Below are 27,000 nucleotides of genomic sequence, written 5' to 3'. Positions count from 1 at the left end.
CATCTTGACACCATGTCTTGTTTAGAGGTGTTTTGACTGATGTCTATTCTAATAAGGCAAAAAAATAAAAACAGCTAGTTAGCTAACCAACAACTGTAGCGATGTATTTGAGAGACATCAAGTGCAATTGTGCAAATGTATTTAATGTTTTCAATAAACATTGGAGACAAATGTTTACATGTTGTCAACAATCTACGTCTGTTTTGTTGCTAAACAACCAACCAGTCTATTCCGGTCTTCTAACAAAGGACATACCAACCTATACCCTCAAGTCCTAACCTCCAAACGCCATCATCTTTGATTCAGAGGTGACAATCAAGAATACCCAACCACACTGATGACTAGGGCTGGAAATTGCAAGGGACCTCACGATACAATATTATCACGATACTAAGGTGCCAATGTGATATGTATAGCGATTCTATAGGTATTGTGATTTGATGTTCCAAACATATTGCTCACTACACAAGAAAATGAGTTATGATCAGTCATGGAAATAAGTGTTAACATGTTGACTCACTATTTAAAAAGAAGATGGCGAACAAGTTACAGGATGAAAAATACTAGAGTTTTGCTCCAGGTACAGCCGATTAGCACTAGCTGACGCTATAGCTGACCGCTCTACAGTCATCTCCGTAGTCAAGTCCCAGCTCGGCCCTGCTGCTCTGCTCCATCACCCTGATTGCAGCTCTTTTGTCCTCAACAGATGTGTGTGTGTGTGTGTGTGTGTGTGTGTGTGTGTGTGTGTGTGTGTGTGAGACAGGCGAGCCCTGACTAAAGCAGATGTTTCGGGTGACCGCTCTGGTCGTGACCTGTTCTCTGCCCATTCATGACTTTAGGGACCTCAGAGTAATTCAGTATGTGTGAGCTTACTCGGACTAGCTGATGCTAGTACACAGATTGCCTAATTTAACACAAACCTAGATTGATTTTGGAGCTGGATCAGTATGCCTTCAGGGGTGTATTGCCACACACTCATACACCCACACCATTCATTGCAAATCATATAAATTGAAGTGCTCTGAAAAATCACAAAACAGCCAGTGGTGTAAAATAACTAAGTACAAATACTTTGAAGTACTACTTAGGTTTTTTTTTTTTTTTGGGGGGGGGGGGGGGGGGGTCTGTACTTTACTATTTATACAGTGGGGAGAACAAGTATTTGATACACTGCCGATTTTGCAGGTTTTCCTACTTACAAAGCATGTAGAGGTCTGTAATTTTTATCATAGGTACACTTCAACTGTGAGAGACAGAATCTAAAACAAAAATCCAGAAGATCACATTGTATGATTTTTAAGTAATTAATTTGCATTTTATTGCATGACATAAGTATTTGATCACCTACCAACCAGTAAGAATTCCGGCTCTCACAGACCTGTTAGTTTTTCTTTAAGAAGCCCTCCTGTTCTCCACTCATTACCTGTATTAACTGCACCTGTTTGAACTCGTTACCTGAAAAAAGACACCTGTCCACACACTCAAACAGACTCCAACCTCTCCACAATGGCCAAGACCAGAGAGCTGTGTAAGGACATCAGGGATAAAATTGTAGACCTGCACAATGTGATTTTCTGGATTTTTGTTTTAGATTCCGTCTCTCACAGTTGAAGTGTACCTATGATAAAAATTACAGACCTCTACATGCTTTGTAAGTAGGAAAACCTGGAAAACCTGCAAAATCGGCAGTGTCTCATACTTGTTCTCCCCACTGTATGTAGTCTCAATTAGCCTGGCTAACATTTGCTAGTTAACTAGCTTCTCTCGGTTTGATGCAGTCAAGACAAGAACCATGTAATCAGATAGGATGATCAATAACTAGAAATACGTTTGTCTACCAGCGCAAGTCGACTTGGTTACCATCTCTCGCACCCTCCCTGCTCCCCTTGTCACTCACTTTTGAGCTGCGGCTCTGCTTTGAGCCTCTCTCTCTCCCTCGTGTATTACAGCTACGGTTAATAAAGTCGCTAAGATATTTGCCTTTTTCTCCTTCTACTAACATTACAGCATTGTTTCGTTAGGTATTGGTTTAATTTGCATTTCCCTTTATGATGATCGGGATCTGTTAGTGGTAGCTTTGTGATAACTACATTGATTTTAAATTGTGTGAAAACCCCCCAAAAAACACATTGTTCTCCAGTTAAACCCCTGCTTTTAAAAGATTACTAAAATGTTGTGTGTGCCACCAAATCATGGGCTGTTGCCACCAACTGAAAAAGTTTGTGGGAAATTGTGAGTCTGGAGCCCTGTTCTCGAGCCAAAACGTTAGACCACCCTTGGACAGTAGTTTCTGTAGAAAACAATGGCTTCATAAGTATTATTGTTTTGCTTCTAGCTCAGTCATTGCATTGCATGAATCTCGAAATATCCTTATCTGCTCCTGAATTCATATTAGAGGTCGACCGATTAAATCGGAATGTCCGGTTTCAAGTTTCCATAACAATCGTTTTTTTTTTTTTTACACCTTTTATTTAACTAGGCAAGTCAGTTAAGAACACATTCTTATTTTCAATTATGGCCTAGGAACGGTGGGTTAACTACCTTGTTCAGGGGCAGAACGACAGATTTTTACCTTGTCAGCTCGGGGATCCAATCTTGCAACCTTACGGTTAACTTGTCCAACGCTCTAACCACCTGCCTTACATTGCACTCCACGAGGAGCCTGCCTGTTACGCGGATGCAGTAAGAAGCCAAGGTAAGTTGCTAGCTAGCATTAAACTTAACTAGTGATTATGATTGATAAGATAACTATACATGGTTGAGGATATTACTAGTTTATCTAGCGTGTCATGCGTTGCATATAATTGGTGCGGTGCGCATTCGCGAAACAGGACTGTCGTTGCTCTAACGTGTACCTAACCATAAACATTAATGCCTTTCTTAAAATCAATACACAGAAGTATATATTTTTAAACCTGCATATTTAGCTAAAAGAAAACCAGGTTAGCAGGCAATATTAACCAGGTGAAACTGTGTCACTTCTCTTGCGTTCATTGCATGCAGAGTCAGGGTATATGCAACAGTTTGGGCCACCTGGCTCATTGCGAACTAATTTGCCAGAATTTTACGTAATTATGACATAACATTGAAGGTTGTGCAATGTAACAGGAATATTTAGACTTATGGATGCCACCCGTTAGATAAAATACGGAACGGTTCCGTTATTCACTGAAAGAATAAATGTTTTGTTTTCGTGATGATAGTTTCCAGATTCGACCATATTAATGACCTAAGGCTCGTATTTCTGTGTGTTATTATGTTATAATTAAGTCTATGATTTGATATTTGATAGAGCAGTCTGACTGAGCGATGGTAGGCACCAGCAGGCTCGTAAGCATTCATTCAACCAGCACTTTCGTGCGTTTTGCCAGCAGCTCATCGCAATGCTTCAAGCATTGAGCTGTTTATGACTTCAAGCCTATCAACTCCCGAGATTAGGCTGGTGTAACCGATGTGAAATGGCTAGCTAGTTAGCGGGGTGCGCGCTAATAGCGTTTCAAACGTCACTCGCTCTGAGACTTGGAGTAGTTGTTCCCCTTGCTCTGCATGGGTAACGCTGCTTCGAGGGTGGCTGTTGTCGATGTGTTCCTGGTTCGAGCCTAGGTAGTGGCGAGGAGAGGGACGGAAGCTATACTGCTACACTGGCAATACTAAAGTGCCTATAAGAACATCCAATAGGCAAAGATATATGAAATACAAATCGTAGAGAGAGAAATAGTCCTATAATAACTACAACCTAAAACGTTTTACCTGGGAATATTGAAGACTCATGTTAAAAGGAACCACCAGCTTTCATATGTTCTCATGTTCTGAGCAAGGAACTTAAATGTTAGCTTTCTTACATGGCACATATTGCACTTTTACTTTCTTCTCCAAAACTTTGTTTTTGCATTATTTAAACCAAATTGAACATGTTTCATTGTTTATTTGAGGCTAAATTGATTTTATTGATGTATTATATTAAGTTAAAATAAGTGTTCATTCAGTATTGTTGTAATTGTCATTATTACAAATAAAATAAGACCGATTAATTGGTATCGGGTTTTTTTGGTCCTCCAATAGTCGGCATCGGTATCGGCATTGAAAAATCATAAATTGGTCGACATCTAATTCATATTAATCTATAATTCATATAAATTGCTTTGCTCAAGGGTAAAATTATATTTTTGTTATGTGACTGTGGAATCCAAAAATGTCAACAATAGATTATGTAGGCCTACACCATATTGTCAAGGAGGGGTAAGGTACTTGTACACTAGTTTGAACATGTAAAACTCGATAACATTTGTCAGTTTAACTTCTTATAGGCCTAACGTACGCTAACCCCATTCCGTACAAATGTGCGCAACCACGAGGCTGAAAAGAAAACTAATGGGACTGTAGCGACTGTGTTGACATCAAAATCTGGGGTGTGAACTACGTTTCTATTCAAGCGTTGATTGACGTGGTAATTGCTCTATAGTATTGGAGAAAAGTTGAAAAAAAACAGACCCCTCCGACGCTGTACGTTACATCGTGACGTGTCATGGCGTAACGTACAGCACGCATAAAGCAACTAATTCTGTCTTACAGCCTCTCTCCACCAGGTGTAGTACTTCTCTCACCGTTTAAAAACAAGAAAGGGACAGGGTAGGGGTGGATACCTAGTCATTTTTTGCTTCATCACTGCAAGCTATCATGACTCTCAAAAGCCGCTGTTTACTTCTGAAGATCAGGTTTAGGGCGGTGCAAAAGTGATTCAAATGCGACACAAACCTTCAAATAGGTATGTAATGACACATTATATAAATTAGGGAGCAGTGGAACTGGCTTCGAGGTCCAGATTCAAAATTGGAGGGCTATAGGGAATATGGTGTCATTTAGGAAGTACCAGTAAGTCTGCCTGCAAACTCAGGTCTTTGTAAATGATCAGCACCCAGGGAGGAGTTGTTGTTGGGGGTTAGCTGCCTTGCTCATGGGCAGAAAGGCACATTTTTCCACCTTGTCGGCTCAGAGTTGAACAAGCGACATTTTGGTTACTGGCCCAATGCTCTTAACCACTATACGACCTGCCGCCCTTATTACTATTAGCCTACCTATTACCCTACTACTGTGCTCAAGGTAGTTCTATATACAGAGAATAAAACCTGAATATGCAATACTATGACATGTTTTTTTCCTCAAGAGACCAAAGCCATTGAACAGAGAGAAACTAGAGCACAGCGCCTGAAAAACAGTATCAGTGTCAAACTAACCTGTCCTTCACTCTTTTTGAATATTTATAGACAGTGAAAGTAAAAATATTTATTTATACAGTAACAGTCAAGTTGACACCTACTCATTTCCAGGGTTTTCCTTTATATTTTACTATTTTCTGCATTGTAGAATAATAGTGAAGACCTCAAAACTAGGAAATAACCCACATGGAATCATGTAGTAACCAAAGAAAGTGTTAAACAACATTTCAATTAACAGGTGTGCCTTGATAAAAGTAAAATGTGGAATTTCTTTCTTTCTGAATGCATTTGAGCCAATCCGTTGTGTTGTGACATGGTAGGGGTGGTATACAAAAGATAGCTCTATTTGATAAAAGACCAAGTCCATATTATTATATTACAAGAACAGCTCAAATAAGCCAAGAGAAATGACAGTCCGTTACTTTAAGACATGAAGGTCCGACAATACGGAAAATTTCAGTCGCAAAAAACCATCAAGCGCTATGATGAAACTGGCTTTCATGAGGACCACCACAGGAAAGGAAGACCCAGAGTTACCGCTGCTGCAGAGGATAAGTTCATTAGCGTTAACTGTACCTCAGATTGCAGCCCAAATAAATGCTTCAGAGTTCAAGTAAGACATCAACATCAACTGTTCAGAGGAGACTGCGTGAATCAGGCCTTCATGGTCAAATTGCTGGAAAGAAACCACTACTAAAGGACACCAATACGAAGAACGTACTTGCTTAGACCAAGAAACACGAGCAATGGACATTAGACCGGTGGAAGTGGTCTTAGGACCAAATTAGATATTTTTGGTTCCAACCGCCGTGTCTTTGTGAGATGCAGAGTAGTTGAACGCATGATCTCCGCATGTGTGGTTCCCACCATGAAGCATAGAGAAGGAGGTGTGATGGTGTGGGGGTGCTTTGCTGGTGACACAGTCAGTGATTTATTTAGAATAAGGCACACTTAACCAGCATGGCTACCACAGTATTCTGCAGTGATACGCCATCCCATCTGGTTTGTGCTTAGTGGGACTATCATTTGTTTTTCAACAGAACAATGACCCAAAACACACCTTCAGGATGTGTAAGGGCTATTTGACCAGGAAGGTGAGTGATGAGTGCTGCATCAGATGACCTGGACACCACAGTCACCCGACCTCAACCAAATTGAGATGGTTTGGGATGAGTTGGACCGCAGAGTGAAGGAAAAGAAACCAACAAGTGCTCAGCATGTGGGAACTCCAAGACTGTTGGAAAAGCATGCTAGGTGACTACCTCTTGAAGCTGGTTGAGAGAATGCAAAGAGTGTGCAAAGCTGTCAAAGGCAAAGGTTGGCAAATTTGAAGAATCTAAAATAAACCATATTTTTTATTTGTTTAACACCTTTTGGTTACTACATGATTCCATGTGTTATTTCAAAGTTGTGATGTCTTCACTAAAAATAAAGAAAAACCTTGAATGAGTAGGTGTCCAAACTTTTGACAGCTACTATCTATATACACACTTATTTTACCAACTAAATTGACAGAACACATTTTCATTTACATGACGGTATGAGGGCCAGCTTGGGAATTCAGCCAGCACAACGAGGTTAACACCCCTACTCTTACGATAAGTGCCATGGGATCTTTATTAAGCACAGAATCAGGACACCCGTTTAACGTCCCATCCGAAAGACGGCACACTATACCAGGCAATGTCCCCAATCACTACTTTCAGACCAGAGGAAAGATTGCCTCCTACTGGCCCTTCAACACCACTTCCAGCAGTATCTGGTCACCCATCTAGGGACCAAGCAGGGCCAACCGTGCTCAGCTTCAGAGGCAAGCCAACAGTGGGATGCAGGGCGGTATGCTGCAGGGATAAAATGTTTTATCCAGTACAGTGATACATTTAATAATCTAATGTGGAAAGGGACACAGGGTTTCTTCTCAGCCTACCAGTGAAATGGGGGGGTGGGGGGTGGAGTATCGCTGCCATTGCTCTGCTAAAGAAGTGTCTGACCAGTGGGGACGGGGCACTGCTTTATGTCAGATAGTGGGATAGGCTTTTTATGTGGTCTGTATATGCCTAGTACCTGCATTGAATCAGAACGCTTCACCCACTCATATAGGAAATAGAATCTCCATCTAGCCTATGGATGGCCACTCCAATATCTTGACTTTGTTGTTCTTAAGCCATTTTCCACAACTATGGAAGTATGCTTAGGGTCATGGTCCATTTGGAAGACCCATTTGCGACCAAGCTTTAACTTCCTGACTGATGTCTTGAGATGTGCACCAGTCCCTCCTGCAGCAAAGCACCCCCACAACATGATGCTGCCACCCCCATGCTTCACGGTTGGGATGGTGTTCTTCAGCTTGCAAGCCTCCCCCTTTTTCCTCCAAACAAAATGATGGGCATTATGGCCAAACAGTTCTATTTTTGTTTCATCAGACCAGAGGACATTTCTCCAAAAGGTACAATCTTAGTCCCCATGTGCAGTTGCAAACCGCAGTCTGGCATTTTTATGTCGGTTTTGGAGCAGTGGCTTCTTCCTTGCTAAGCGGCCTTTCAGGCCCATGTCAAAATAGGACTCGATTTACTGTGGATATAGATACTTTTGTACCCGTTTCCTCCAGCACCTTCACAAGGTCCTTTGTTGTTTTTCTGGGATTGATTTGCACCAAAGTATGTTCAACTCTAGGAGACAGAACGGGTCTCCTTCCTAAGCGGAATGACAGCTGTGTGGCCCCATGGTGTTTATACATATGAACGTGGTACCTTCAGGTGTTTGGAAATTGCTCTCAAGGATGAACCAGACTTATAGATCTAAAAAAAAATCTGAAGTCTTGGTTGATTTCTTTTGATTTTCCCATGATGTCAAGCAAAGAGGCACTGAGTTTGAAGGTAGGCCTTAATATATCCACAGGTACACATCCAATTGACTCAAATTATGTCAATTAGCCTATCAGAAGCTTCTAAAGCCATGACATCATTTTCTGGAATTTTCCAAGCTGTTATTAAAAGGCAGTCAACTTAGTGTATGTAAACTTCTGACCCACTGGAACTGTGATACAGTGAATTATAAACAATTCTGGAAACAATTGTTGGAAAACTGACCTGTGTCATGCACAAAGTAGATATCCTAAACGACTTGCCAAAACTATAGTTTGTTAACAAGAAATTTGTGGAGTGGTTGAAAAACGAGTTAATGACTCCAACCTAAGTGTATGTAAACTTCCGACTTCAACTGTAGATATTCCATATAGAAATCAGCCGTTTCCAGCTACAATAGTCATTTACAACATTAACAAAGTCTACACTGTATTTCTGATCAATTTGATGTTATTTTAATGGACAAAAAAAAAAAGTGCTTTTCTTTCAAGAAGAAGGACATTTCTAAGTGACCCCAAACTTTTGAACGTATATGTATTTAAGTGCTGGCCGAGAGTTTTTATTCAATATGTGGAGAAAAAGCTTTCACTCAAAGACTTTGTTTATGTGAATTATTGGTTGACAAATTACCTAAACGTTGGCTGTATGAATTGATGTGACATTTCAATTGGTTCACAGAACCCCATCACTCTGAAGTGACAATGGTGTTTGTACACATTGTGGATTGGCTCTGATGGTTTATTCCCCATGGTAGGCTATAGGTTTGTACGTGACATTATAGAAATGACATATAGCCTATATGTCATTTCCAAAATGGCACTCACAGACCTATCCACATCTCTGCACAGTACACTGATATACATGGATGAAATGAGACCTAACCATATGACATTATAGCAGAAAACTAGAACATGTTTCTGATCATATCCCTGCTTTTCTCTCCTCTAGTCATCTATACCAAGAGATACTCCATAGGGATGCTAGTGCTGGAGAATAGGCTGTGCTCTGTACATTGAAGGTATGAGGGTGTGGATGAGCATCTTTCAGCTCTGCCTATCAGAGTGGACTCATGAAGCGCATCACCGTTCCCCGTACAGATGGGATGCTTTGTGTCAAGAAGCGTGCTCCCTGAATGGGATTTACCCTTTTATCTAAACTGCATCTCGAATTGGAGTAAAAACGTTGTGGCTTCATTAACTATGACCTTGACTCATCTCTAGGCTACATCTATCCATCCTTTATAAACACAAATCCGTCCCTGTACGTTTTTCAAATAAGACATGGCGATAATGATACTGTGTTACAATGTATTTTTGCTCTCAGAGCTTCAACAGAGAAGCTGCCAAAACTATGTTGCCTAGGACAACTCGCGGGTTAATGTCAACGTCGGCTGCATGCGACTCCAGCATTCACGGATACATCAGCACGCGCGTTGAATGTTTAGTAGCCTAATAATTCATTGTTATCAGTTATCAGCAACACATTGTTTTAATTGATAGCTAACTACGGCTCCCATTTTCTGTAGCAAACGGTCCATACGATGTTTATCTGGTAAACGTGTCGTTGGGTAGTCAGTAATTAACAATGTAACAGCGTATCTTCATTTACACTACACACGTGAGTACTAATCAATGCGCTTCAATCGGCAAATTAGCGACCTTTTAGATCATAATGTGGTCTTCGGACTAAGGTCTTCTACTTTGTTTATTCGACAATTGTAGTTATCGCTATTCCATAATTATCTAGCACTTGTATCACATTGTAGCAAATATAAAACTGCCACGTTTACAGCTTTGCTTGTCCCCCGACTCAAAACACAAGAAAGCCACGATAAACAATTATTCTGGACAAAAAATGAATTTGCCGTGGCAAAAATTGACAAAGTAGGCTACCGAAAGAAATCAATTGTCGAGTTTCTCTCTTTTGCTCGACAACATAGGCTATGAACCACTTCAACACAACGGGACATAAATGTCTGACCATGGCACCGCCTAAGTCCTAAACTACAGGCAACTGAGGCCATTTTCGTGTGACTTTTTATTCTCGCTCCCCCTCTCGTCTGGCCATACGCTTAACAATAAACATTCCTGACAGCTCGCATACCCCTGACCTGCGCCATCTTTGAAAACACTATTCTTGAAAACAAAAAACAAGTGTGAAAATGTAACTTGAGAATCACAATTCTGTATCTAAAGCCATATACGGCAGTCACCGAATCACTTACCGATGGATATCTGAATTCCCGCTCCAAGAAACAGGACCCAACATGTTAAATAAGAGCGCATTGTATCCATTGTCGCACGGAATTACTCTGGACTTGCTGTTGGTCAATCGGCAATTTCTCGCAATCAACTTCTGTAGTCTTTGCTTGGAGAATTTTTTTTTGTGTGATTGGCCAACAACGCGAAAATACCCCGCCCACATGGGACACCCCTAACCCCTCTCTCATTACCCACCCTGATTTGATTCCATTTTGTAGCCACGTACAACGCATGCCTATCCATCCACCGCTATTTACATGTCAGGCATAGATGCCCAACCCCATCATATCCATTAGTCTAAATAATTTCAATAGTGAGTAGCCTATTCCTATAGAAAGATTATGTATAATTATCCAGTCACATTGATGACATTAAAACCCTTAGCCCATTGGTAGCCTATTGATCAGATCAGCTTGAAAATGTATTATATAAATATATCTAAGCACGTAGCCTATGAATACGCAGCATACATTTCATTTATGTCAATTACTTCAAGACTTCGAAATTGTATTACTCCCATCCACTCCTACCACTGGTTGTATTGATCCACATTCTCTCTAGTATCTGGTCTATTTGCCAACAGGCCTTGTCCTGGCGGTCCAGCATACACTGGACGCAATGCACCAAATTGCCCCCAGGCCCTCCTGTCCCAAACACAGGGGGATCAACATGGAATGCTGCCCTTTTTAGTTGACCAACACAGTTCTCTGTTTGTTTGACTGCTGAGTAAACAGAGCCTTTAGCGTGACAGAAAAACAGACCTTGCTGGGGAGGTGCAAACAAACAGCACGTCACTATTTGGAGTCACTAGGCTTTCTAAGTTTAAACCCATTCACAGTCTTCCATTCATTCAAGATTTAAATTAGCACCACTTCATCAATAACACTGAATTTGAAAAACTATTCCCTGGCTTACTTTCATCCCACCAACAGAGTTACAGGATAAAATGGTGAATGTTATGGTTAGGTGGGTGATATAATAACTAGAGTTTCTCTGTTATGCATTTATGTAGGAGACTGAGCTGTGTTGTGCTCTGCTTTGATAATGAGAAGACTGTGGTGGTACGGTAGATAGTCTACAGGGAGAGCACATTATCCCCTGTTTGTTGTAGTTTGTCAATGCCTTGGACAGGTGTCTTGGGTGGCGGGGTGCAAAGTAACACAAGGGCAGGTGACAGGTGGGAGTATAAATTGTCTCCACACATACACACACAGGTTCTGTAATGACACAGAGCACAGTGAAGGCAGATGGTCATGAACACAGGACTCTGGATCTACCTGTAGGGACAAGACGTGAACATCCCATTAACAACCTGAGAGAGGCCTGTAATGATGGAGAAAACAAACACACTGCCGTGTTGCATGAAACTGGCCTCCTTTGTCACAGGTGAAATAACATAAGCTCCCTCTGACTACAAGCCAATGCACTTATTGAACCTGACATGATTACTATGGGAAAAATAGATATTATGAGGGATGAAAGATCCAACTTGAGGGGGATGTTACTAAGTTTTATATTGCCCTTCCCTCTTTCCGTATGAACAAAAACCTTTATTTTCATTTAATAGATTTTATTTTAAACTCAAAAGTGCATCCTGTCCTTCATAAAGGGTCTCACAGAACTGCTGCTTTGTCTGGAGGACAATGATGTATGTACAAAGCAGCACTGTGTACTGCAAACATCTAGGTTTTAGAATCAGGGAAACAATGAAACATTGAGAACCTTGTTTACAAAAGATCATTAAAATCAATATGATTAAAATGACTTTGGTCGATTAATAATTTCAAGGAGAAACACGGAAGAGTTGTATCATTGCACATACACTGTAAGAAACACCTAGTCAGAGTAATCCAGCGAGACAGATTTGATAACAAACCAGAAATATTTCTTAAATGTCCCCAACCATAATTAAGAAGCTGTATGAACGCTAATATCAAATTATGCTGAGGTTTTTTATTCTTAATGATGTTCACGTCCTAGGCCCACTTTCAACAGAACAATCGGTAGTGACATGGTTTGCTACCACCTAGTGCCCATTTGGTTTAACTGCGTTTATTTACCTACAAGATAAAATGTAATTGATTTTGTGTTGCAGAACTACACATAACAGTAATAACAGAGTCTTAAAAAAAAAAAAACATTTATTCACTGAGCACCAGTCAATGAGTACAAACATTGTATTTCTCTGAATGACAGTCAAACTTTTTCTTTCCAATTTAAAAAAGACAATCTTCCTGACTAAAAAAATAACCTATCACATCTGTGAAATTAATCAACATATAAAAATACTTTGAGCTACAAGAGTTGTTACCGTTCCTATCATTTCCCCAGCCATTAAAATATCTAGCTCTTGATTATATATTTGTTGAAAGTACATCTACAGTTAGTCAATTAGTAGAATACCGTACAAAAATAACTTTCAGGTTAGATAGCACGTGCAGTGTTTCAATTTCATTTCATTTGAAAGTGAACCTATGTTTTGCTAGATTTAAGATGATGTGCTGTTACAGTATAAATAAAATCGAATTAAACTTAAAAAGTTATCACTCGCAACAGAAAAACCCTTAACATTTTTCACAGACAAAAAGCCTTCATGGCTATGGAAACATCCCAAACTATTCAAATCAACTCACAGTGCATCGAAATGACTTCAAGGCCTAAAGAGGAAAAAAAGGTTCCCTTGTCTGAAAACAAAAATGTATAATAAAATACTTGGATATCACAGAAAAACAGAAAAGACCAGTCGTCCTAATTTCATCATATCATCATATTGTTTTGGGGACTGATACAGTAATCCACAAAAGGTTAGAACTGTTGTTGTCTCTATGCAAACTACTCTACTGGGCACTTAAGAATAAGACTAAATTGAGCAAACCAACAACAAAAAGATGTGTTAATGACTACTTCAGCAGAAACCGTGTGTTAGTCGGTTGGTTGCTGATTACCAGTTCTTTGGCATTCCTTCTTCAGTCAATTTAAACACAGAGTGAATTGTAGTTATGCAGTACTTTTGACAGGAAGCAATTTACAATATATTTACACTTTTCTTAAAGGGACAGGAAAACGTACATTAGGGTGCAAAGCGGTGATGCTGTGTTGATGGGAGGTTAATAATGAGAGGTGAATGAAGTGGGGGGAGTTTCATCTGTGGTCAGTATGAAATAGTGTAAAAGTGCCTCTTGTGGTCCAGCACATAGCTGCTCTTTGTTAATAGGAGACGTGTGTGTGTGTGTGTGTATGTGTGTGGGGAGTTAGTTAGTTTATTGTGTGGTCCACTTTGCTGTCAATGAGAGATGTGTGTGTGTTTGCTTGTGTGTACTGGATTTGCTTGAACATGCGTCAATAGCTTAGTTTTACATGCTCTTCATGAAAACATGAATGAGATCTAGTTTTGTGTGTGTGTATGAGAGAGTGTGTATACTAGATGTGTGTGTTGAGGTTAATTAGACCTTCTGTGGTCAATGTAGCTGTTCTCGATACACAGCACTACGAAGCGGTTAGAGCAGCTGCGGGTGTGTTGGCCCAGCAGTCTGCCCGTTTGGAGGAGAGAGGCCTGGCCCGTCACTGCCATGTCACCCGCCCGCCACGCCTCGCAGTAGTTAGTGGTCATACGGATGCCCACCGTGCTGGAGCCATGCCACACCAGCTTCTGAGGCCTGCGTTCACAGACAACGCACACAAAGAGTTAAACACAGACCTATGACATTTTACATTTAGAGACACTCGTTTCCAGAGTGACTTAAACCAGGGTTCAACTATGTTGTATGTCTTTTAAGGGGTCAGCCAAAGCTGGTCACTAACCAAGCGGGGTCCGTCATGACGTTCCGTCCGTCAAAGGAGTAGATGGGGATTGATGGGTCCAACACACCTCCATTCCCAGAGAAGATGTTCATCCAGCTGCCATAGAGCACCTCTCCCTGTGGAAAAGATACGATTAAAGGCACATTTACAGTCACACACTTCCTGTAGTTTCACTGAAGGAAATATTTCATTTAGAAAAATATGACTATACCTTAATGAGATTAGTACAACTGTCTTACCACATCATAACCAAAAAACGAAGGACCTATCAGTCCATTGTTTGTGTTTTAGTTGTCATAAGAGAGAACAACTGTACCTTGAGGTTGATGACGGGCATGCTGTAGCGATCTCCCTTCTTGACGATGGTTGCCAGGTCCTGGAGGTGTGAGGACATGAAGGCTCTGTAGGTAGCGGTGAGGCCAATGGCGCGGGCCTGCTGGTAGCACTGGAAATCTGCCCCCCGGATGCCACGCATGTCCCCAGAGAACGGAGCGTTTAGGGCCACCAGGTGCAGCTGAGGAAGAAAAAAGTCAATGGACTTAGACAACACAGCTCAAGCAAGTCCATGGTGACAATGTGCAACAGAGGTATAAACCCATAGCATATTGATTATGAAAATGAAGTCTTACCCCCGGTACTGAGTGTACTATATGAGGTAGGACATTATAGTTGGGCATGTAGCTAGTTCCAACTAGTTCCTAAAAAAACAGAGACACAAGCAAAGATTTACACGCCATGAGTAAAGAAATCCTAAATAAAACATTGATAATAGACTGAAGAGTGGCAGGTAGCACCTAGGTTAGAGCGCTGGGCCAGTAACCGAAAGGTTATCAGAGCCGACAAGGTGACACATCTGTTGCTGTGCACTTGAGCAAGGCACTTAACCCTAATTGCTCCAGGGACGCTGTTTGGATATGCAAAAAAACTAACATTTCCATTACGCACTTGCGTGTAGCAGGACAAATATAAGCACGCCCCAGATGTAGTGTGCAGTGTAACAACAGTGGGTGCTGTGTTACTGTAGCCACAGTACCTGCCTGTGTGGTCTGCTGCGATCTGGTCTGCTCAGGGCCTGGGACAATGCGGAGGATGGGGTCCCTGCTGGGAAAGGGATCAGCTCACCAAGCTGGAGAGACAGGACACTCATCACTGAATAAGCACAGGCAACATCTCATTATCTATGCCAAAGGCTTTTAAGTAACTGTGGGATTGTGGGACTGTAACGGCATACAGTACCTGAACCTTGCGCCAGCCATCTCTGGCTCTAACGTAGAGTTCTCCCTTGTCTGAGGCGTATGCCATGGATCCCTCTGCAGCACGGTGGCTCTCCCTCATCAGAGTGATGGTGTTCCTGTATGTGGTCACCTGGGGTGAGAAGAGAGGAAGTTCACACTGAATCATAGACAACAGACAAATCCATGGTGGCAATGTGAGAACTGTATAGTGCACACGCAAACTCACACACAAGTCAGTACACAAAAACACATACACACATTTCCCTGTGTGTTTACCTATGTTGACTTGGTGAGTATATAAGGAAGTACCCTACTGGTTGTCTTACCAGATTTTCATAGCCAGTAATCCCAGGAGGACCAGGAGGCCCAGGTGGGCCAGGAATACTCACAGCTGAAAAATAGAACAGTCATACAAAAGTATAGCAGTGTATTGTAGGTCTACTAAACATACATTTGTGTATTTTATTAAATACATGAACTTGGAACTCACCCTAAACTAAAGCATGACAGCAAGGCTTAGTTTAAGATGTTGTATTTTAGCGAGCACACAGTGCACAGCTACCTGAGGCGTAGACCGGGGGTGGTCCAGCAGGGCCAGGGGGCCCCCGAGTGCCTGGTCGTCCAATGCCAGGAACCCCTGGTTCACCAGGAGCTCCAGGATGACCAGGGGCGCCAACAATGGACTCACCTTTTGGCCCCTACGTATAAAGCGTATACAAAATGGCCAGAGACACATATTTACATACAAATGTAACATACAAAAGTAAAAGCTTTATCATGTATGGAAATTAGTGTCTTTTCTATTTAGCTTGACTACAGTTTGTAGTCAAGGTAAATGTATACAAGGTAAAAAAAAGCCTGGAATTACTCACCACAAGGCCTGATCTCCCAGGAAGACCTGGTGGGCCAGGCAACCCAGCGTCACCCTTCTCTCCTTTCATTCCTTCATAGCCCATGTCCCCTTTTTCTCCCTGAGGAACACACAGTTTGGCTGAATCAGACTATTACATTTACATTTGAGTCATTATCCACAGCGACTTGCAGAAGCAATCAAGGGAACATCGACAGAGTTCTTGACCTAGTTGGCTCGGGGATTTGCACTAGCAACCTTTCGGTTACTGTCCAACGTTCTTAACCATTAGCCTACCTGCCGCCCTATGACATGCATAAGAGTTTTACATAACATACATTTCCACTACTTATACAGTATTTGAGAGTTGAACCGGTAAATGTTCCTTAGAGAACTTAAGGGAAAAGACTCACCACAAAGCCTTCTGGAAGAACATCATCTAAGGAGGGAGAAGACATCTTAGTTAAAACTTCTTGCCACTATAGGGGGTGCTGTTTCGCATTAGCATAATTTGCTCTACAGATTAAACTGCCTAGTACTCAATTCTTGCTCGTACAATATGCATATTATTGTTATTATTGGATAGAAAACACTCTCTAGTTTCTATAGCCGTTTGAATTATGTCTCTGAGTGGAACAGAACTCATTCTACAGCACTTTTCCTGATATGGAGTGAGATTTCAGAAATCTTGGCCACTGGTCCCAGGTCAGTTTTAAAGTCCCTGTGAATCCTATGAGGATACAAACACTGCCCACGCCTTCCTCTATATGTCAGTAAGAGGTGACAATTTGAATGGAGTCGATTGCGCAATCAGGGCCTGTATAAAAGAGCACAAGGCGGAAGTGGCTTTCTTTTCCTGCTGCGCCTGACGCACGAAGGACGTCGGACTGGCTCTCTTTCCAAGCTTTGGTTTAGCCACTTATATATCGCCGGTCATGTTTTTACTCGTTATAGGTGTTAAAAACATCATAAGGTAGTTAATTTAAACCGTTTTATAGCAATTTATATCCGTTTAGTGCGATTTTGAGGCATTTCTTTGTGATGCACTTTGAAGCGCCGGGCACGTTTCCAGTACCGGTCGAACGTTAGTGGGCATTTCGACGGACAAGAGGACATCTTTCGACCAAAAGAAGATTAGACCCAAGAAAGGATACATTGCCCAAGATTCTGATGGAAGATCACCTCATAGTAAGAAATATTTAAGATGATAAATCGTTGTTCTGTCGAAAAATTTTAAACGCATATTCCGCCATTTTTTTTGGTATAGCTTCGCTTGGCGAACCCTGTATTGCACAGTAAGGATAATTTTAGAAATGTAATTCAGCGATTGCATTAAGAACTAATTTGTCTTTCGATTGCTGTCCACCCTATATTTTTTAGTAAAGTTTACGATTAGTTATTCATTACGCCAGATCACTGTCCAAAATGGCGCCCGACATTTTCAGGCTAGTTTTGCTAGTATTGTCATTGTATAACCACGTTTTTTTGTGGCTAAATATGCACATTTTCGAACAAACTCTATATGTATGTTGTAATATGATGTTACAGGAGTGTCATCGGAAGAATTCTGAGAAGGTTAGTGAAAAAATTAATATATTTTGGCGATGATTACGTTATCGCTCTCTTTGGCTTGAATCAATGCTCGGGTAACGTTTGCACATGTGGTATGCTAATATAACGATTTATTGTGTTTTCGCTGTAAAACACTTAGAACATCTGAAATATTGTCTGAATTCACAAGATCTGTGTCTTTCCATTGCTGTACGCTGTGTATTTTTAAGAAATGTTTTATGATTAGTAATTAGGTAATACACGTTGCTCTCTGTATTTATTCTAGTCGAGTTGTGATGGTGGGTGCAATTGTAAACTATGATTTCTACCTGAAATATGCACATTTTTCTAACAAAACCTATCCTATACAATAAATATGTTATCAGACTGTCATCTGATGAGGTTTTTTCTTGGTTAGTGGCTATCAATATCTTTATTTGGCCGAATTGGTGATAGCACCTGATGGAGTAAGAAACTGATGGAGTTAGAAAAGTGGTGTCTTTTGCTAACGTGGTTAGCTAATAGATTTACATATTTTGTCTTCCCTGTAAAACATTTTAAAAATCTGAAATGGTGGCTTTATTCACAAGATCTGTATCTTTCATTTGGTGTCTTGGACTTGTGATTTAATGATATTTAGATGCTACTATTTAATTGTGACGCTATGCTAGCGATGCTAATCAGTGTGGGGGGGGTGGGGGGTGATCCCGGATACGGGGTTGAGGTTCGTGAAAGGTTAATTGTCGTCTGTTGCAAACATATGTCTGAAGACGCTCATGCATACAGTTTCTGTTATAATTAAGTGCAACAAACAAGTTAAACGGAGGAGAAACTGTACCCGTGGCTGCACATACATACCTGGTTCTCCAGGTGTTCCAGGCAGTCCAACCTCTCCCTTTTCTCCTTTAGCACCTCTGTTTCCTCTCCTACTACCTTTACAGAAACACAGTACAGGTGTATGAGACAACTGAGGTCATCTATAAAAATGTAAACCCTGCTCCATAGGCTGGATAGGTGATCCGATATTGTCAGTGTGATTCATTGATGACTTACCTTGTGATGATCCCCTGCTGCCATTCACCTATAACACAATATTGTATGCTTATTGTACTGTTATTGTGGATCAAACTTGTTGTGGAAAGATGTCACAAACAATATGGTTAATATAAAATTACACCCAAAACCAGTTCCACATAATTCCCCCAAAATAATCATCAACAAAACAGCTTTACATCCTATACAGACAACAAGTAAAGTTGTTTCTGTTCAGTCAAAAACATTGGGAAATTAAAATGGAGACATGAAGATTAATTTAGGTGTTAAAACATCCCTGCCAGCCTTGCACACACCAGTTAAACATAGAATGAGGACAAGGAGGGCGAGAGGTAGTAAGGAACTCAGTTGAATGTTCTTATTTTGGTTGGTCACCTTGAACTGCAGAGAAGTTAGAAGACGGAGGGCACGCATTACACTGGTTTTAAGGTCTCTGCACTTAACTACCCCAAAGCCTAGAACCAAGAGGCATGGAGAGGCAGCATTTTGTTATTATGTCCCCAGCCTGGAATAGCCTGCCAGAGAATCTGAGGGGGGACGAAACTGTGGACAAATGTAAAAAACGATCTTAAACACATCTTTTTAGCTTTGCTTTTCCTTAGGGTGCTTTTTAGTGGTTCAGTTTGTGTCATTCTTTAGTTTTTTATCTTATGTTTGTTGTTTTTGTCCTGTAACGCATATTGTGTTGCATGAAATGTGCTGTATAAACAAAGCTTGATTTGATGAATAACCTCTTAGCGCTCTAAAGCTGAAAAGCCAACAGATAAAAACACATGCAACAGCAACATGCCCAGGGTTAAAGGAACCGGATCACTCGAGGGAAAAAAAGCTCTTTAGATTTCTACTGGATTTTTACACTGTCAGCATAAAGCAGGCTGAACATTCAAAAGAGTTTGAATTCATCAATTCAGAAATGTATGTATTGAAGTCAATGTGACTATTCAGTGTGGTTGAGATGTTCCAGTCACATATAATGGGACTGTATGATGTCACATATGACCTTACGACCTGCGGAAGAGCAGGAGCCAGCTTTATGCTGTTGTGAGGACCACCACAAACCCAGGAAACGTGGAGGGAGACACAGCACAGCTGCAGACAGGAGGAGAGGAGATGGAGGGACTGCCTGTTAGAGGTAAGAGCCCACGGACTTACATGCGCCGCCCCACCCAAAGGGCCTTAAAGGTGCTCAAACACAAACTTACTGGTGTTTTGCAGAACGGACGGGGACGGACCGGAAAAACTGTCTTTAAGATTCAGAGGGAAATTATGACATCAGACTAGTATTGATGGCGACATAATTGACAGCATCTGGATATCCAATGAAAGCGAGTACTTCATGTGTTGACATTACACCATCACTGGAGACAAATGACATTTGTTGTTCTGTTTTGTTTGTCTCCAGTGGGTCTCGTTGCTACTGTATAACATTGCTACTAAAATCAAATGTCCATTCCCATCCACAGTGCATTCTAATAATAGTAGAGAAACAGCAATGACATCAGCACATCAATTCTTACTTACAGTATACAGGCATACTGTACTTACTCCATTGAGTCCTATTACTGGTCCTGGGGGACCGGGGGGGCCAGGAGGACCAGGAAGTCCCTAAACACAATTACATCGATCAATCACAGTCAATGACACCTCACTTTTCTATTAGTTAGTTAGTTAGTTGATTGTACTGTAATCCCATAAAATCACGTTTCAAGATGGCGATTCTTACTGGTTGACCAATGGCATCACCCTTGTCTCCCTTCTTCCCTGCCATTCCAGGTCGTCCCTACAGAAGAAAAAGGTAAACACTTACACAGGGCAGATTACAGTGACGGAGCAAACTATCATATAATAACCAAACAAATTAAAACAGTAGACGGTTGACTAAAAACACTAACCGGTCGACCAGGGAACCCGTATTCTCCTTTTTGTCCGGTTGGTCCGATTGGTCCCTTAAAAAGAAAACATGGTATTTTTTCATAACATTTTCACTCAGTAGACAGTAGGGACCAGTTTCCCAGACACAATTAAGCCTATTCCTGGACTAAAAAGCATGCTCAATGGAAATTCTCCATCAAAAGTACTTTTTAGTCCAGGACTAGGCTTAATTGGACTAGTCCAGGACTAATCTCTGTCCGGTAAGCCGGCCTTATATGTTTACAGTTGTTTCAAACGTCTATAGCTAAGACCAATGTAACAGAGCATTGATTTAACAAGTCTTCATTCACTCACCATGATACCAGCAACTCCAGGGAACCCACGCTCACCCTGTAAACAGCACCCATACAAGGTCAGAATGCTTATCATCAGACAACCACTACCAGACAATGTCCTTTGACCCTAGAGGTAGAAAGAGACGTCACCTTGATTCCTTTTGGTCCCTGAGGGCCCCTGACACCTGTCAATACAGTGCCGTCGGCAGCGATCGTGACACCAGAATCCCCCTTCGCACCCTATGATGAGGAAAGACATAGAAGACACAAAGACGTTATCACCAGGTCTTGGTTAGGTTATAAAAATCCTACCTATCTGATATAAGGTCCAGAGAATATAAATGCCCTAGCATGCAAGGGCAGTTAACACTAAAGACAAGAGCTTCCTCTGAGCTTACCTTCATTCCTGGTGGACCGTGAAGACCAGGAAGCCCAATGTCACCCTTTGGTCCTCTTGGGCCCTGGGCCAAGATCATAAGAATAATTATGGACAGAAAAGATAAGCGTATTAGAGCATAATGTACTTACAGTATAGTAGCTGAGTCAAGATATGTTTTATTCATAACTACAGACTCTTCTCATTATGATAAGGAACCTACAAGTTTGTAGTGATTCCTATGTTGTTGATGTAAAGAATATTTGTTGGTACGTTATTTGAGAAGCAACCAGACGCCAAACTTGACACATTTATGAAATTGCTTATCCCAGTTAAGGAAATGACTGTATCGATTGATGAGGAGTTGAAAAATTGTATGGTTGAGAGGGACGAGGCAAAAGAAATGGCAAACAAGTCTGGCTGCACAACCGATTGGCAAATTAATAAATCATGTGACTAAACTGAATAAAAAGAAGAAGAAACTACACTATGAAACAAAGTAGAATGACATAAAGAATGATAGTAAAAAGCTTTGGAGCACCTTATGAAATTTTGGTCAAAAAGGCATACTCCGCTCCATCATTCATTGATTCAGATGACTCATTCATCATAAAACCCACTGATATTGCCAACTACTTTAATGATTTTTTATTGGCAAGATTAGCCATGCCATGTCAGCAACAAACGCTCACCCCACACATGCAAGTATATCTGACCAAATATGAAGGACAAGCTTTGTAATTTTGAATTCCATAAATTCCGTGAGTGAGGAAGAGGTGAAAAAATTATTGTTGTCTATCAACAATGACAAGCCACCGAGGTCTGACAACTTGGATAAAAAATTACTGAGGATAATAGCGGACGATATTGCCACTTCTATTTGCCATATCTTCAATTTAAGCCTACTAGAAAGTTTGCACCCTCAGGCCTGGAGGGAAGCAAAAGTCATTCTGCTACCTAAGAATAGTAAAGCACGATTTACTGGCTCAAATAGCTGACCAATCAGCCTGTTACCAACCCTTAGTAAACTTTTGGGAAAAATTGTGTTTGACCAAATACAATACTATTTTACAGTAAAGAAATTGACAACATATTTTTAGCATGCTTATAGGGAAGAACATTCAACAAGCACTTACACAAATTACTGATGATGATAAAAAGATTGTGGGGGCTGTTTTGTTAGATTTCAGTGTGGCTTTTGACATTATCGATAATAGTCTGCTGCTGCAAAAACGTATGGTGTTATGGCTTTACACCCCCTGCAATATTGTGGATAAAGAGTTACCTGTCTAACAGAATACAAAGGGTGTTCTTTAATGGAAGCCTATCCAACATAATCCAGGTAGAAATAGGAAGTCCCCAGGGTAGCTGTCTAGGCCTCTTACTTTTTTCAATCTTTACTAACGACATTCCACTGGCTTTGACTAAAGCCAAGGAATAAGTTAGTCCTAAATATTTTAAAACTAAAAGCATTGTATTTGACACAAATCATTCACTAAACCCTAAACAAAATGTTGTGATGAATAAGGTGGATATTGAGCAAGTTAACCTGTTTGGGCTGCAGGGGGAGTATTGAGTAGCCAGATAAAAGGTGCCCATTTCAAACGGCCTCGTACTCAATTCTTGCTCGTACAATATGCATATTATTATTACTATTGGATAGAAAACACTCTCTAGTTTCTAAAACCGTTTGAATTATATCTGTGAGTCAAACAGAACTCATTTGGCACAAACTTCCTGACCAGGAAGTGGAAAGTCTGAAATCGATGCTCTGTTCTACTTCCTGCCTATACATGGGCATGATACGTAAGAGTCTACGTGCACTTCATAGACCTTTCCCTGGATGTCAAGAGGCTGTGAGAGAAGAAATTTCGTGTTTATCTTGGTCTGAATTGGAATACAAGCTCTTTGTATGACGTGTCCCTCATTTCCGGTACTCTTGGCAGCGCGAGTTGGACAGTGGGATTGCCTTCTGTTTAGCTGCCGTTATGGACGACTACTATCTCCGGCTCTGATTTTATTTGATACATGTGACCATATCATCGTAAAGTATGTTTTTTCAATATAGTTTAATCAGATTATTGAAATTTTTTCGGGAGTTTTGCCGTGTTCCGTTCTCTGACTTTGTTGACGTTGGAGAGATCCGTGCCACTTGGCAAGTGCGCATGCTAAATGAAGAGGGAAAGTTGCCGTTCCAGATCCAAACAACGACTGTTCTGGACAAAGGACACCTTGTCCAACATTCTGACGGAAGATCACCAAAAGTAAGAAACATTTTATGATGCTATTTCATATATCTGTCGTGCATGTGAACTGGTTAGTGGCTATTTATATCTTTATTTGGTCGAATTTGTGATAGCTACTGATGGAGTAAAAAACTGGTGGAGTAAAAAAAGTGGTGTCTTTTGCTAACGTGGTTAGCTAATAGATTTACATATTGTGTCTTCCCTGTAAAACATTTTTAAAATCGGACATGTTGGCTGGATTCACAAGATGTGTACCTTTCATATGCTGTATTGGACTTGTTAATGTGTGAAAGTTAAATATAAAAAATAAAAAATCTTTTGAATTTCGCACCCTGCACTTTGAGCTGGCTGTTGTCATAAGTGTACCGGCGTCGGGCTGCAGCCATAAGAAGTTAAGGTGACTAAACTGCTTGGAGTAACCCTGGATTGTAAACTGTCATGGTCAAAACATATTGATACAACAGTAGCTAAGATGGGGAGAAGTCTGTACATAATAAAGCACTGCTCTGCCTTCTTAACAACACTATCAACAAGGCAGGTCCTACAGGCCCTAGTTTTGTCACATCTGGACTACTGTTCAGTTGTGGTCAAGTGCCACAAAGAGGGACTTAGGAAAATGGCAATTGCCTCAGAACAGGGCAGCACGGCTGGCCCTTAGATGTACACAGAGAGCTAACATTAACATGTCAATCTCTCCTGGCTGAAAGTGGAGGAGAGATTGATTTCATCACTACTTGTAATTGTGAGAGAAATTGACATGTTGAATGCACCGAGCTGTCTGTTTGAACTACTGTCACACAGCTCAGACACCCATGCATAACGCACAAGACATGCCACCAGAGGTCTCTTCACAGTCATCTAGTCCAGAACAGACTATGGGAGGCGCACAGTACTACATAGAGGCATGACTACATGGAACTCTATTCCACATCAAGTAACTCATGCAGGTAGTAAAATTAGATTTAAAAAAACTTCCCCCCTTATGGAACAACGGGGACTGTGAAGCAACACAAACATAGGCACAGACAATTGCATGCAAACACACGATAACATACGCACAATACACACACGTACCATGGCTTTTTTGCTGTAGATACAGTATGTGGTAGTAGAGTAGTGGCCTGAGGGCACACACTTAATGTGTTGTGAAATCTGTTGTGAATGTATTGTAATGTTTTTTAAATTGTATAACTGACTTAATTTTGCTGCACCCCAGAAAGAGTAGCTGCTGCCTTGGCAGAAACTAATGGGGATCCTTAATACATACAAATACCCAATTCCTTCCCATGGCAGCAAAGACTAAATTAAATCTGTAATACAGTAATTCATAAATGTACAATGGATCCTGCATGCTATATATGGGGTTATCACATTAAGAATTAAGAATGGAATTGTTCTTACAGGGAATCCTGCTCTGCCAGGCTCTCCTTCAGGGCCCTGTGACATGCAACAAAACACACATATTATTAACGCATGGAATAATACAGTAACATGAAGTGTCTATGCAGCATATATTAGCAACCATCTCACAGAATACACAGATTTCAAGGCTGTAATGTATCAACAATCTTTAGACCTGATATAATCATGATTGAGTGTAAGTGTATACATACATTATGTAAGTAAGCTAAGCATATGCATTGTATAACCTAACTATATGTATTCTGGATCAACTATGCATTATGGTTGTATTAATGGTTGATTGGATGGTTAGGCTGAAACTTAGCTGAACCTACCTCTAGTAAATAGGCATTGAGGAATTGAAAACAGGCCATTCTGACTTCACAAATGACAGATGGGACCAGAATGAATGAATCATTATGTCATTGCTCATGCATGACAAAACAATAAATGCAAACTGCCCTGATGCATATTGATATGTGCCATGCTTCAGCATCCAGCCCATTTAATGTAGAGCAGAATGGTCATTTCCATTCAAATATAATCGACTAGTTTCAGAAATACATATCAACTGAAAATTGTGCTTCTCACCATCAGGCCAGGGGGCCCACGGATCTGATTAAACATGCCCTCTGTGTCGTTCAGGAGGAGCTGAGGATAAATATATGACCCACTGATTACAATAGTAAATATGCTGTATCTATACAAGCTATACACTTTACATACTGTACAAACTATGAATATTTGAAAACCAAGTGGATGGCGATGAATACAATTGCAACATACATCTCAAGTTACTTCATGTAATATACGTGTGCACACCCATTTGGTTATGAATACTCATGAATGTAATAACCCCTTAATAAACCACAACAGCTCTATTCCTGGTCAATGTGTGTGTTTTATTTGCGAAACAGCACCCAGACAGAGGATGGGAGTTGTGAGGGGTGAACGTACATCCTGCAGATTGATGATGGGACCTGGAGAGCCGGGAGGACCAGGAGAACCAGGTACACTGTGTCCATCAGGACCACACTCTCCCTGGAAGACACAGCACACAGGACAGTTAGAGTTCTGTCCCCCCCCCCCATGAACTTAACATGAAGGACCAGAGAGCTAATATTAATAATATGCATCTCAATCTCTCATGGCTGAAAGTGGAGGAGAGATTGACTTCATCACTACTTTTATTTATGAGAGGTATTGACATGTTGAATGCACCGAGCTGTCTGTCTAAACTACTGGCACACAGCTCGGACACCCATGCATACCCTACGAGACATGTCACAAGAGGTCTCTTCACAGTCCCCAAGTCGAGAACAGACTATGGGAGGCACACAGTACTACATAGAGCCATGACTACATGGAACTCTATTCCACATCAAGTAACTGACGCAAGCAGTAAAATTAGATTTTAAAAAACACCTTATGGAAGAGCGGGGACTGGCACAGACACATGCATACACACACGATAACATAAACACTATACATACACATGGATTTAGTACTGTAGATATGTGGTAGTGGTGGAGTAGGGGCCTGTTGTGAAATCTGTGAATGTATTGTAATGTTTTTAAAATAGTATAAACTGCCTTAATTTTGCTGGACCACAGGAAGAGTAGCTGCTGCTTTGGCAGCAACCACACGTAATATATGATGCAACCACACGTAATATATGATGAACAGTAGATGAGGGTAGAAGAACAGCCCACATTAGGGTTAGTTTGGAGTCGTTCTGCTGTCTAACACTAACATACCTTTGGTCCTGGATCGCCTTTGTCTCCTTTCAATCCCTGGGGAGAGAGAAGTACAGAAACCTTAGCGTAATAGTGGGGGTGCACTGTACTGGTAAAACATGAGACTTCAACAATTATAAAACAACGATGGCAAGAAAACTGTAGGCTATTAAACCAAAATGTATCAGAACTGCCTGTCAGCC

General features: G+C 40.9%; 2 protein-coding genes across 2 annotated transcripts in view; both read right to left on the bottom strand.

The window, feature by feature from the left end:
• LOC120020326 (TGF-beta receptor type-1-like) overlaps positions 1 to 10,487 on the bottom strand; it is a 90,931-nt gene extending 80,444 nt beyond the window's left edge. The window contains exon 1 of the mRNA XM_038963902.1: positions 10,305 to 10,487. Within this exon, the coding sequence (XP_038819830.1) occupies positions 10,305 to 10,374 (70 nt within the window). The 5' untranslated portion in view covers positions 10,375 to 10,487. The remainder of the gene's footprint in view (positions 1 to 10,304) is intronic.
• Positions 10,488 to 12,555: 2,068 nt separating this feature from the next.
• The window catches only part of LOC120020688 (collagen alpha-1(XVIII) chain-like), a 37,010-nt gene continuing 22,565 nt past the window's right edge, over positions 12,556 to 27,000 (bottom strand). The window contains exons 20-42 of the mRNA XM_038964395.1: positions 26,819 to 26,854; positions 26,019 to 26,102; positions 25,653 to 25,712; positions 25,062 to 25,097; positions 21,437 to 21,499; positions 21,189 to 21,278; positions 21,058 to 21,093; positions 20,724 to 20,777; positions 20,555 to 20,611; positions 20,377 to 20,436; positions 20,034 to 20,075; positions 18,832 to 18,859; positions 18,637 to 18,711; positions 16,641 to 16,666; positions 16,250 to 16,348; positions 15,940 to 16,075; positions 15,704 to 15,768; positions 15,379 to 15,507; positions 15,176 to 15,268; positions 14,772 to 14,840; positions 14,459 to 14,656; positions 14,143 to 14,258; positions 12,556 to 13,997 (exon numbers count right to left, since the gene is read on the bottom strand). Of these exons, the coding sequence (XP_038820323.1) occupies positions 13,781 to 13,997; positions 14,143 to 14,258; positions 14,459 to 14,656; positions 14,772 to 14,840; positions 15,176 to 15,268; positions 15,379 to 15,507; positions 15,704 to 15,768; positions 15,940 to 16,075; positions 16,250 to 16,348; positions 16,641 to 16,666; positions 18,637 to 18,711; positions 18,832 to 18,859; positions 20,034 to 20,075; positions 20,377 to 20,436; positions 20,555 to 20,611; positions 20,724 to 20,777; positions 21,058 to 21,093; positions 21,189 to 21,278; positions 21,437 to 21,499; positions 25,062 to 25,097; positions 25,653 to 25,712; positions 26,019 to 26,102; positions 26,819 to 26,854 (1,869 nt within the window). The 3' untranslated portion in view covers positions 12,556 to 13,780. The remainder of the gene's footprint in view (positions 13,998 to 14,142; positions 14,259 to 14,458; positions 14,657 to 14,771; positions 14,841 to 15,175; positions 15,269 to 15,378; positions 15,508 to 15,703; positions 15,769 to 15,939; positions 16,076 to 16,249; positions 16,349 to 16,640; positions 16,667 to 18,636; positions 18,712 to 18,831; positions 18,860 to 20,033; positions 20,076 to 20,376; positions 20,437 to 20,554; positions 20,612 to 20,723; positions 20,778 to 21,057; positions 21,094 to 21,188; positions 21,279 to 21,436; positions 21,500 to 25,061; positions 25,098 to 25,652; positions 25,713 to 26,018; positions 26,103 to 26,818; positions 26,855 to 27,000) is intronic.

This window comes from Salvelinus namaycush, chromosome 25 (genome assembly GCF_016432855.1).
Source record: "Salvelinus namaycush isolate Seneca chromosome 25, SaNama_1.0, whole genome shotgun sequence".
NCBI classification, from domain to species: domain Eukaryota; kingdom Metazoa; phylum Chordata; class Actinopteri; order Salmoniformes; family Salmonidae; genus Salvelinus; species Salvelinus namaycush.
This window is presented reverse-complemented; position numbering and strand designations above follow the sequence as displayed.